At 29.4% G+C, this 13240-nt stretch overlaps 1 protein-coding gene across 1 annotated transcript; it reads left to right on the top strand.

The window, feature by feature from the left end:
• Positions 1 to 12531: 12531 nt before the first annotated feature.
• Positions 12532 to 13240, top strand: EIN_045350 (hypothetical protein; the record flags this gene model as incomplete). The annotated part of the gene is made up of 1 exon (XM_004256024.1): positions 12532 to 13240. A coding segment is annotated over one exon (709 nt), but the record flags the coding sequence as incomplete, so codon positions are not given.

Genomic DNA, 13240 nt, shown 5'->3' with positions numbered 1-13240 from the left:
TGGATGTTTGGATATTTTATAATTAAGAATGGCATGAGCAAAGATAGTGTAGTATTCATAATAAGAAAGATTCATTGTCCATCAGCACTTCATCATCTTAAAAGTGCTCACCAGTCTTCCAAATACATTTTCAACGATTATTCTACAAGAAGAGTGAACATTGTTATATTCATCCAAATACTGTTTTTGTTCTGTTGTGTATTGTATGTTGGGATTTTCTCTTCGTGGAATGACACAACAGTCACACGAAGAATATCCTCCATCTGCCAAAAGTAATTGCCCAGCTTCAACACATGTTTCCATAAAGTAAATTTTGAATACACTTGCGTCGTTCATCGCGCATGGAATCTGTGTTATCAGACTGACTGCCATTCCAAAATAGTTAACAACCAACTCCGTTTTCAAACCAGAGTGATTACTTTTGTAGGAAAAGAATCTTTTGTCGACCGAATGAGTTCTCAAACTTATTTCATTCTGAGGATTATTTACAGGTTGATCTCTTCCATCAACTGCATAATAAATATTATTTAATTCGGGGATGTAAGTTGAATAACCAGAATTTCTCCCAAACGCGAAGTTGATAATTGTATCAGCACATTTTTATTGAATTAATAAAAATTTTGCAAGAAGTTTTGGCAAATAATAAAAGTGCACAATCAAACCAACTGGAAATGTTTGCTTTTCTTCTACTTTTTTCAATAGAATCAAGTGAATGATGATTTCGTGAAATTAAATCGATTTTTAGACAATTGAAAAGTTCCAAAGAATCAAAGTTATTTTTCATTTTTGTGAGAAGAAGAAGTAACACGTCTTATGGGTTAATGTGGTATCTTTTATCATAAGAAGATAAATATGTATTCTTGGAACTTCAAAAAAATACCGATAACATTATACAGCTTGGTATAACATCACAATTAACAACAAAAATGGCGGTGTCACAAGAAAGTAATTCGTAAACTTCTTCAAATTCGGCAATTGAAAGGCCTGTAAAATTTTTGCAGTCTAAATAGGTATGAATATTAATTGAGCGTAATGTTGGTTTCTCAGGTGTAATTATAGCAGGAATTGGCACAGTAATAAAAGACCGATCGATGGTAGTTTCAGAAATACGAGATAAAAAATCATCAGTCGATTCTTGACTACGTGGTATAACCAAAGTGGCCATTTGCATTACTTCATAACGAACTTGATTGATAGCAGTGTTTTGTGTTCTTTTTTGTGCAAGTGTAAGGGGTCTTGTTCTTTGAGGTTCTCTTTTTCTGGTAGATACACTTTGAATATTTGAAAGTGACCTTCGGGGTCGTGTTGAAGATGTATGTATTAAACCGTTGTCATTATTAGTAGTTTGTTGTGTTGGTTCTTGATCAATTATTAATTCATTTGATTAGAAAGATAAATTTTGTGTTGTTGTCTGGTTTTCCAAAGTACTTGTTTGTTGATTAATTGTAATTCGTGATATTTGTGGATAATTCTGGATATTACTTAAACTTAAGTGTTGTATTTTGATTATTGTTTTGATTACTTGTTGTTAAAAGTGGTTGTGTTATTATTTAAACACTGTTTGTGTTGTTTGTTTATTGAGTGGTTGTAGTAAGTTGTGGGTTGCGATTGTTTGGAGTTTGTTGTATACCTGGTGCACGATGTGTAACATTCACAGTTTGGCGAGGTAGTAATGGTCTTAAAAGCAAACGTAAAGAAGAGATTGACCTGCGTTGTTGGTAATTTTCATTAATTTGTGAGGTGTGATTCGACATAAAATATTTTTTATGTTTTAATTTTTTATTTTTTATTGTTTATTTTTTTCAAAATCATAATTATTACATTATTTATATTTTTGTCGATTTGTTTTTAAAAATAAATTGTTAAATTAAAAGGTTTTTTATCTATATTTTTTTTTCAATTTGAAATTTAACAATTTTTTTAAATAGAAAACTTTAATAAATCTATATATTTATTATAATTGGGTTAACTAAAATATAGTTACGTTAGTCATCTATAGTTCAGTTAGCTATTTTATGGTGGGTTAATTAAAGAAGTATATAGTTAACTTACTACAGTATGTGAGAATAGTATGCAAGAACGAGAAAACCCTGTGGATTCAACAAAAGTTACAATTGTGTAACTTTTATGTAATAAAATTAATATTTTTTATTTCAAAAAATTCAAAAAGATCAATTAAAATAACTTATTTACAGTTCTTTTTCTCTTTCAATTTGTTTGAAAACCTACAAAGCAGCTTTCAGAGTGTGAACAGCCAGCCAGCACTTACCAACTAACTGACTCAGACCTCATGCCAAAGAATCCCAGGAATACTGGACATATTAGCCATAGCAACTAGACGATTCAAAGCATGTAACGTTGAATTCAAGAGTCTTTACAAGCAAGTTCTACAAGTTATTATCTTCACAACGAAAAAACGTTTAACAAACAAATCTCTTCTATTAGAAGGACTTATGACAGTTCAGACATATGTTGATTCAAACAGTGACCATTCTGACCCCGTGATAGGAAACAGTAATGTAAACTCGGCGATACAACTGATTAAAAAAATAAAAATCAATCGATTAAATTCTCAACCCCATTTTTAGTTCTTTTTGAGATTTTTTTGGTCGTCTTTTTCTTTACAACTTTACATACAACATCCCGTTCTTTTTTTTGATCGGCTTGCAAACAGACTGACAAAAATAACCCTCAAAACACCTTGGAAGCTTTCGAACTGCAGATATTTTCAAGCTTTTGGTTTTGACGCATTCAATCGAGTATAAATGTGGTATACTTAACAGTCTCGGTATTTTTGCTGTGACTCTGCGTGACACTCCAATATCCACATACACAACCCTCATACCACCATCAACAATTTTGAAATCAATACCAACTTGCCTAAAAGCCTACGTGCACACATCCGGAGTAGTTGTTAAAAATAAGACTTCATAATTGAGTTGAGGTATTTGGCAAACTTTTTTTCCAAGTCCTCTCCATCACCAAATTCAACAGTTTTAGTTTCATTTGGTATTTCTTTGTGATCTTCTGATTGGTTGTCATCCACCATCCTTTCGTTGACAGTCGTACCAGCCTTCTTTTTAAGTGGTTATATTGCCTCTTGTGGATTTGCCAGCACTTCCTGTAATATATACTCCAACTGTTGAGGTATTATTGGTTCTTCAATGGGATCTTGGCTTTTAATCACATCATTTGATTCTTCTTTTTCTTCAACGTTTTCACTTTCTGTCGTTGTTGTTTCTTCCTCGCCAACTCTATCTTTAATTTTTATGACATCTCTGAACTTCGCATACAACGAATTCAGTCTTCTTTTTTGGGCTGCAAACACCCCAACATCTAATGGTTGTGTTAAATGTGAGGTGTGAGGCACCAAACATATGATTTCACAGTTCACGTTGATGATTTTCTCATTGACTTGGACATTCGACTTGAGCAGCAACCTCACATCTTCGATTGAGTGGCAAGTGCATTGATCAAATATCAGCACTGCCTTATCAATATAACCAGTCTTAATTCTCGTGTCGACAATATAAGGTACTACAACGTCGTTGATGTATTGTATAAATAAGTCACTGTTGATAAAACCATTTTTGCTATAACTGACGATGTTTCCCGTTTCCATCCAACCCAATTTCAAGAATTCAACTGCAACTCTTTTGTATTTTGTTACAATCATACAAGGAAGAGGTTGTGAGAGGTTATAGTGCAAACGACAGTGGATCGAGCAATGTCACGTTCGACTCCATATCTCATTTTACTGTCTGTGGAAAAACCAACAGTGAATACTCCCTTCACTATTTGCCTGTCTGGCCATGGCTGATACCCCGACTCATCCAGATTCAAAATGAATTGTGATGGGATACCATTTAAAAAAGTGGCAACGCAATGTAATATTTCAACACAGCATCTTCGTCGTAGGTCAATCGAGATTGGTCTTCAACAAACACAGTCACAATCGAAAAGTTCCAATTTTTGTGTATTTTATCATAAATAACGTGATTCGACACATCAACGTTGAAGGTTTTTATTATAAACAACCTCAAATGAGTTATGCTGATAACTTTGCATTTTCCTTGAAACTTTTCATTATCAAGAATCAAATTTTTGACAGTTTCCCATTGTGTTACAGTTAGAAATGACGGTCGTCCGTTATCCTTTTTTCTTAAACAATGCCGTCTCATACCTCTTCGTTTGTTGATATTAAACTGACTTGAAGATAAAGCAAAGACTCTACATAGTTTACTCTCGGTCACCTTTTCCGTATTCATTCCATTGAACATTTCTCTCTCAATGTTCATCAAATACACCTGAACATTCAGGGGCAATTCAGAAAAGTTGCAATGCTTGCTGAATGTTCTTTGGACTATTTCTTTCACTGGACCAGGACAATACTTTAAATTCTCTTCAAGTGTTGTATGGTCTAAGACACTAAAAGCAACATTCCTGGAGCTCATAATTATATTATTTGGATTGTTTTTTAATAGAAAAACATTTTTATTAAAAAAGAAAAATAAATATGTAATTTTTGTTGAATCCACAGGGTTTTTCAATCTCACATACTTTTCTCGTATAAAGGGGTGGAAAAAAACCGCTTTTGATAATTTAATAGTAAAATGATAATATGATTATATTTTTTCTATAGTTTATTTTTTCCCTTTTCCTCGATTTGATTCAAAAAACAAGGTTTACAAGAGTCTCTATTACTTTTTCAAGATGCCGATGTTTGTTATTGAAATTTGTGAATTATTTTTTATGTAAAGTAAAGGCTGGATTTGCCGAATGATAAAAGAAGGAGCAAGAAAAATTGACTTCGAAACTGTTCTTTGAAGCCAAAATAACCAAAAAAACAACTCAGAATTTATCAAAAATAATGAACTTTTTATTAAATATTTTTTCAATTTTTTTGCAGAAATAAAAAAACTAAAAAACACTAACCCGCGAGTGTACCTTTTTTTCACACCCCCTTTCACTCCTTTATAATTTTTTTTTCAATTTTTTAATCATCCATTAAACAAATACTCAACAGTCAAATCGATTACCTCTCGAACAACATAGTAAATATATGGGCCAGCACATGTTTTTAATACACCACTTTTTAATGTCTCTCAGCAAAGACAGACTGCACCTTTATTTCACACCCATCTTGTTGGATTCCTCATTCGCTCAGAAATGCATTTCAATGCCAAACTGAAAAAACGCACTTTGGATATACTCACCAACTGAACGTGAGTGCATCCATTCCCAGCGGTTTTTCAAGTACCTGTCAAGCAAGCGATAAATGACTCGTTATTTTTTTGTACTTGCTTTTTTGAAACTTTTTATAAAATAAACGAAGCAATTTATTAATATTGGTTAATAAAAACAATGTAAGACGGATAATTTTGTGTAAATTATTAGAAGCAGTAAAAGGGCGCTGCACATGTCCGTTATAATTTCTCGTGTTTTTTAGCTTTTTTTCACCAAAACCTCAATTATTTGAGGCAAATTGAAACTTTGGTTATAATTATGTGTAATTTTATCAGTAAATGGCAGTAAAGCGGTTTTTCCCGCCGTGCAGAAAAACGATAAAAAGACTGGGAGGATACTGTGGACGGTCCGAAAGTGCGGTAATCATTTCTGTATGGTGAATAAATTCAAGTTTATTATGTGTTTTTGTATGTTATTCAATACATTTGGTTTAAAAAATATTTGTATGCCGAGAAAAAACACACCATTTTTCACATTTTAAAAAAACAATATTTGGTTATTGGATAAGTTTTCATAATAAAACAATAAGAATTTGGTTACGAAAAGACAAAAAAAGATCTAAAGCGGTTTTTCGCCACCGTATTATTTTTTATTTTAAAACTCGGCAAAATGCCGAAAAACGTTATTTTTCTATACAATAAAACAAGTAAATGGTAGTGAAGCGGTTTTTCCCGCCAGCCAAAATGCTTGCCCAAAAGTGCATTTCAATAAAAATTGTTGAAAATATCATGGAGATAATGACTGTTATCAGCCCAATACGTGGTTGAGAAAACGTGGTGCCAAAGTGAAAGTTGATGTGTTGTTTATTTTAGAGGGGTTTTAAACCTTTATTCACTAATTATAAAAAAATGATATTCAACAACTAACTTACTATTTGATGGACTATATTGTTCATTTTATTACAGTAAATATATGTAACATTTTGGGATTTTCGCACGTATTTTTATAAAGAAGAACAAAATAACTAAAAACATTAATAAATTTAATATAATTTATACTATAACTTGTTTCAAAAATTGATCAAATGGTGAGTCTGAAAAGGAATGAAAACTACTCAACACTTGAAAGTTCAAAAGAGATACACAAAGATAACCACGGCTTCGATACTTCGTGTCAAATGAATCAATTCATGATCATTCTATGGGTGTCATGCAATTTAAGTTGACAATAAGAAAAATATAAGTCATCGTTTTTAACTATTTTATAATAGTAAATAAACTATTTTTTAACCAGTTTTTCGAAAAAAGATATTAGTTAAATAAATGGTTAAATTATAATAATTAATAGTTATTAAATATAATAATTTATAAATCTAAATTTATTTATCGCAACATCAATTATTTAAATCGATTAAAAATAATATTAATAAACAACAAATTTATTAATTAATAACAAAGTTATTTTTTATTTGATAATATACAAGTAAATAATAAAAACAATTCTTTAACTTTACTAACAATAAAAAATAAAAAGGGTTTTTTATCGCAACAAAAAAAGTAACTATAAAATTTTTAGATTTAAAAAACACTTGTTAAATTTCGAAATAAAAATAATAATTAATCAATAAAATTTAACAATAATATAAAAAACAATATCAATAGCCTATTTAATAAACTCTTTTATAAACCTTTTTAAACAATGTCCCAACCTTCTTCCAAGCCCCCTCAATTAAAGAAAGAATATAAAAAAGGTTCCAAAAACACGAAAGTTTGAAAATGATTGGTCCGAAAACTCCTGTTAGTCAAAGGGCTGAACAATACCTAATTAATTGCCCTATTATTTTCAAAGCTTTCCAAGACCTTGAGATAAAAATAAAAAAAGAATCTTTTCCCACTTTTAGAGAGCAAGTGCGGTTTTCATTAAACGATCTTTCTAATGTGTCAATTAATGAGTTTAAAGGAACCAAAAAATCAATTAGAGTAGCACTTGAGTATTTTTTCGGGACTTTTGAGGAATCGGGTGTAAATTCCCAAATTCGAAAAATACGAAAAGAAGACAAAAATGGAAAAATTTCGGAAAAGGGAAGAAAACGACTTCTTTCAGACGAAGAAGTTCTAAAATAGCATAAGAAATGAAAGAAACCTAAAAGCAAAACCAGAAGAAATTGGACTTTTTATGTTTGAAAATTTTGGCAAAACAATGGGAACAAGGCAATTGAATAAAGTTCTTAAATTAATCCCAGGAATTGAAACAAAAAGGCCCAAGTTATGGAAACAAAACGAGCAGAGGTATCACAAACTGCCATCCTGCAGTATTACTCAGAATTAAAAAGAAAATTGGATGGATGCAGATGTGAGCTTGTTTTTAACTTAGATGAAATTGGATTCAATGAATGGGTTTATTCAAGAACCCGAGTTGTCTACGTGTCAGTCGAATCAAGGGAACAAGTTTTTAACGAAGTCGACAGAGATGGTTCTAGAACGAGTCTTTTGTGTTGTGGTTGTCTAGATGGGACAAAAATGATACCCCTTGTTGTTACCAAAAGACTCACCATCGAAGACAAGCTAATTGTGGAACTCAAGAGTCGTGCTATTATTAGATACCAAAAATCAGGTGTTCTAAATACGCAATTATTCACAATGCGGCTCAAACAAGTGTTTTTCCCGAATATTAAGGAAAAAAGAAACCGAATGGGTGTGAGAGTTGATACGAAGGTGTATCTAATTATTGACGGCTTTTTGGGCTATTTCAGTGATGAAATTGCAGCATTATTTCGGGATAATTCCGTTGAGATTATAAAGGAAGTCCCCCACAGTTTCCATTTGTGTCAGCCTATGGATCTGGGAATTTTAAGGAAACAAAAAACTTTCCTTGCAAACAAAAACAATTTGGTGTTACACAAAATTTCATTAAGTGAAAAAGAAAATGAAAAGTGTGACGAAAAGGTCCATAGAAACGGGAAAATTCTCAAAATGAACTCACCCGAGTTCAAAAATGCATTGAAAAAATTTGCAAAGCTCTTAGAGGAAGACAAAATTAGGCAGCTTGTTTACTCATGGGAAGTAGTGTCTGATGGCGACACGATTACCAGCGCCTTCAAACAGGCTGGTATAATATATGTGGTTCAACACCCATCTAAAGAAGAGTTGGAAAACATGAGACGTGTTAACCCCAACTTCAACACTGTAGACCTTCTTAAAGGTGTTGCAAAAATTGACATGTCTTATGCCAGAGAGGTTTGCTCTTTTCTTGGTAAGGATCCAAAAAGAAAAGAAACCCAAACTGTTAGAGTCTCCATTGAAAACTTTACTGATAGAGAGCACAGGCTCGGTGTTGAAAAACTTATGAAAATCAAAAAGGATGAAAAGAACAAAATTTCAAATGAAAAGAAACCTCGAAAAGAAAAAAAATAACTTGGTTTTATTTTTTTATTTTTTTTAATTAAATTTTCCATTTAATATTAACAAGTTTTATCGCAATAAAAATCTGTAAAATATAAATTTTTAAAGTTTTAATAATCAAAAAATGGAAAAGGGTATAAAAGAGAACTTTTAAAGTGTAAATTACAAAATATAACGTTTAATGCGAAGCAGTGCCACCAAAAGGTATGTTTTTATTGGAAGTGAATTTCATTTAAACAATGGGAAGATTTTTTAACCCAAAAAATTCAAAATCATTTTTAAAATTACCATTTTTAATATAAGTGCCGTAATTATTTATTAATTAAATGCAATCATTAGTAAAATATTATAAATCATAAACCTGCGAGTAGTAAATATATTATATAAATAATTATAATTAGTAGTAATTATTTTATTTTATTATACTAAAACTAATAATAATTATAATTAATGTTAATAATTAAAGATATTAATAGACAATTAATATAATGCTTTAAAAACCGGGATATATACGTTATTTAATAATCTAATAATTTAATCAAATAAAACTATAATATATAGTAAACAATATGCTGATAATAAACCTCTCTACATTAGTAAATAATAGTTATATTATTATTTAATAAAAAATACAAAAATTGAAATTATTCCATAAAAAAAATGTTTTTGTATTTATTTGCTATAAAAAATAATAAAACAATTATTATATTAATGGTTTTCTTTAATTTGTAAATTCCAAGAATAACTAATTTTCTTAAAACATCACAAGTGCCCGCAAATTTATACAATTTTAGATTGATAAAGGTGGTTTTTAATAATAATGAAAATATTGCCATTTTTTTATAAATTTATAAAACATAACAGTAAATTTAGTGTGGTCATTACACCTTATGCCAATTTTTCAAAGAAAATTATAATTAATATAAACTAGTATTATAATTTGAAAAAAGCTTTTTGTTTTTTTTAATAAAAAATAATAAACTTTATAAAGATTATAATTCATTTTAAATTATTTGTAATAATATACATAAGACTTAGTTATCATAAATAAAAAATAAACAAATCACCGTCAAACAAATTCTAAATAAAATAAAAAAGTAAACAAAAATGAATTTCTCTCAAAAGTTTACACATTTTGAAAACTCCATCTATAAAATATTTACAACATAGATCACACGAGGAGTAAGGAAAAGCATGGTGTCAAGAATACTTGAGTGATAAAGGTCGAGAAGTAATTTCTATTAAAACAGACTTGAGTACAGATCTTGGTGGAAGTAGCAAATACTTAGAAGAGGAAAAAAATATCTAAGAATCGAAGGGAGAAAGGTTCCTAGACAACATTAATTGGAATAGGGTGAATCGATTATTAAAGACGGGTGTAGATTTAGTAGAAGAAACTGAGCTTGAGAAGCGTTTACGAAGGAAAAAGAAAAAGACTAAAAGTTCTTTATAAATAGTCAAAAAGTCAAAAAAAGACTGAGAAAGTGTTAACAGGGGATGAACTTTGGTATGAGGTATGACGGTAGATCTCTTTTCTTATTAACACGGAAAAGCATTGAAATGAGTCAATCAGAGGTATGACTGTTATACCCATGAAAGAAACGGGGAGTTCCACATTCTTCAAACAACTATTTCAAAACTTTATGAAATGAACCAGAAATACAAATGTGATAAGAACAAGAAGTTGTGCATAATTAATTGACTCGTTATAATAATTTATGTTTGCTAAACATTGCAAAGAAGTCTAAAAGAATAAAAGAATATGAAAAAAGTAATCTTTAATGTTTTTAAACTTTTTTACATTTTTTATTGGCCATTTTTATGTTGCTATTTTTGCCTTCTTTATTTTTGTAGCTGAAGTTATATATTTATCGTTGAAGGTTTATATAATAACATTTCTATAAACCTCAAAATGTTATTTGTTTATTGGAATTATTTTTTTCCACCACCACATTCAAAATTTTGATGGGTTGGAACAAAATTTTCAAAATTCACTTCCAATAAAAAATTTTTGGTGGCACTGTGCGAAGTTAAACAATTTTTGTTTGTAAACTGTTTTTCAAAACTCTGTACTGGGATGCCCCGATTTTTTTGACAAATAATTTCTAAATAATTTTTCCTTTGCTTAACCCTCATTTTTTGTTATAAATATTTACTCGAAAAAAACAAAATAACGAACCCGACTTTTTTAAATTTTACTTGACAAATAAATCTTGCACCAAAAATTTACTTGAAAAATATAAAAAACAAACTTAGGATCAAAAATTTGATTACCATAACACAAATTTTGCCAAAAACATAAAACAAAACTTTATAATTAAATGTCCATGTTTACAGAATCACCAAGTCGTGTTCCGGATAAAAATGAAAAGTACTAATGAGTAAAACAAGCATTGAGAGAAGATAAATTGGTTAAGGCTATACAATTGAAAAGTTTTTTTTTAGTTTTTGAACTGTTTATTTTATTTAAGACTCTTTTGATTAATAACCTTGATTGTTTAAATGTTTGTTTTATGTTATTGATGACTTTTTTAATTGTTGAAATAAACAAAAACTTGTTATTTATTTAAATGTTGTATCATTAGATGCAATAATGTCCTTCATTACATCATTTGTTTATCGTTATATTGTCGTTTATCTTGTGTTTATTTGAAAGATAGAATTTTACTCACGTTTAGTCACAAAATAAACCACTGACTATATAACGAACCTGGAAAATCGGGAAAGATTTACCCAATATTTGGGTGATTTCCCGATTTTTTGTTCGATAATTGAAACTGTATTGATTTTTGAGGGTTTGAAACTGTGTACCGTTGTTGGTTCAACAAATAGAAAAATAAAAAATAAAACAAATAAAAAATAGTAAATAACGAGAAATTAGGACAAAGGGTTTATATAAATTTTGGAAACGGTACAGAGTTTTGGAATACAGTTTATATTAGACAGCAACACAATGAAGAAAATGATATTAAAGTGATAAATTTAAAGTGACGACAAGGAAAAAGCCGATAACAAAGATAACAACATTCATTCTTGTTTTATTTATTTATTAATATTATCATACTTTATGTTTATTTTTAAATTTGTATTTTTGGTTTAATGTCTTTATTATCCCGTTTATTTACAAATAAATTCTGGAATAACTCAACTATTAACCGTAATATAAATAGACTTTAACAGCCTTCTTCTAAACACTTCGAAACAATGCTCAGGCAAAATGAAAATGATGTTTTTTTTTCTTTTTGTTTAAATAAAAAAATAAAATCAAATAACATTTAGAAAACATTTTACCATTATTCACTAAAAATTATCAAAAGCGGTTTTTTTCCATTCCTTTACTGTATTTGGTTTTTATTGTTACATTATATATAGAAATTTAATTATCATTATACTTTAGTAATAAATAGTTTAATATTAATAAAAAATAGTAAGTTGAGTTTTTGTTATTCAAAAAATACATTAAAACAAAAACGATTTGATGGTATATTTAGTTCACAGAAAAAAATACACAAATACAGATCGAGTATTTACAGGGTGCCAAAAACTTATTGGGTGCCAGAATTAATTTAAGATATGAAATGAATTTGGCACCCATTTTCATTATTATTATTATCAAGAAAAAAAAACAAATAAAAAACAAATAAAATAATACCCGTATTTTTACATCAATCAATAATCTAATTTCTTGGCACCAATTTAGTTTCTGGCACCCATTAAATACTCTATCTGTAATAAAACCTGTTTAACAAATCAACACATTTTTGATTTGACCATATCTGTTATAATAATATAATAACAATAATTTTAATACATTAATACAACAAAATCAAAAATACCAATTTAAATAAATTATTTTTGAGTTTTTTTAAAACATGTTTTTAATTAAAAATTTTAATTTTTTATTTAATTCTGATTTTTCAACTCATTAAACAATAATAAATTGATGAACACTTGTTGTATAGACCCATTTCATATGATGATCGTAGCCAAGTACTTTGTTTCCATTACGGATTTTCTTTTCCTCCAACAAGTTTCCAAAAAATACAACAATTTTCTTTCAAAATTTCATTTTAACCCAATTCCTCTAACAACCCACACTCGGCCCTTTTTCCCGAATTTGGAGACATTGCACATCTATTCAAATAATGATAACCAATTCGACTATGAAAAATTCTATCAAAAAGTTGTTTGGTTTTCTGTTAAAAAGAGTCAAACTGTTAAACCCCACAGTGTGTTATACAAAAATGTTTCATATGATGAAAAGGACATATTTTTATACAACACTTCCACCAACAACAAGTGCGTTGTTCTCACAGACATTTACGCAAAAGATTTTGATTTCAACAAACTAACATACTTTAGAAACGAAAAAGACTTTGAGCCACTTAGTCAAATAACAACTTTAATTCTTCCGCCACATCTCACTTCATTGAAGTATGTCGACCATTCTGTCGCTTTTAAAAGTTTATTGTACGTCACTTTCCCACTCACATTAAAAGTCATTGGTCGTTCGTTTTTCGAAAGTTGTTCGTCTCTTTTATCACTGGACTTGCCTGCCACTTTGACTTCCATAGAGAATTACGCCTTTTCATATTGCACGTCATTGCAAGACATCACTTTTAGAGCTGATTATTTCCAACTGGGTCAAACTG

Source organism: Entamoeba invadens (genome assembly GCF_000330505.1).
Source record: "Entamoeba invadens IP1 unplaced genomic scaffold scaff_1105074724685, whole genome shotgun sequence".
Taxonomy (NCBI): Eukaryota; Evosea; order Mastigamoebida; family Endamoebidae; genus Entamoeba; species Entamoeba invadens.
Note: the sequence above shows the minus strand (reverse complement) of the source record. Positions and strands in the feature narration are given on the sequence as shown.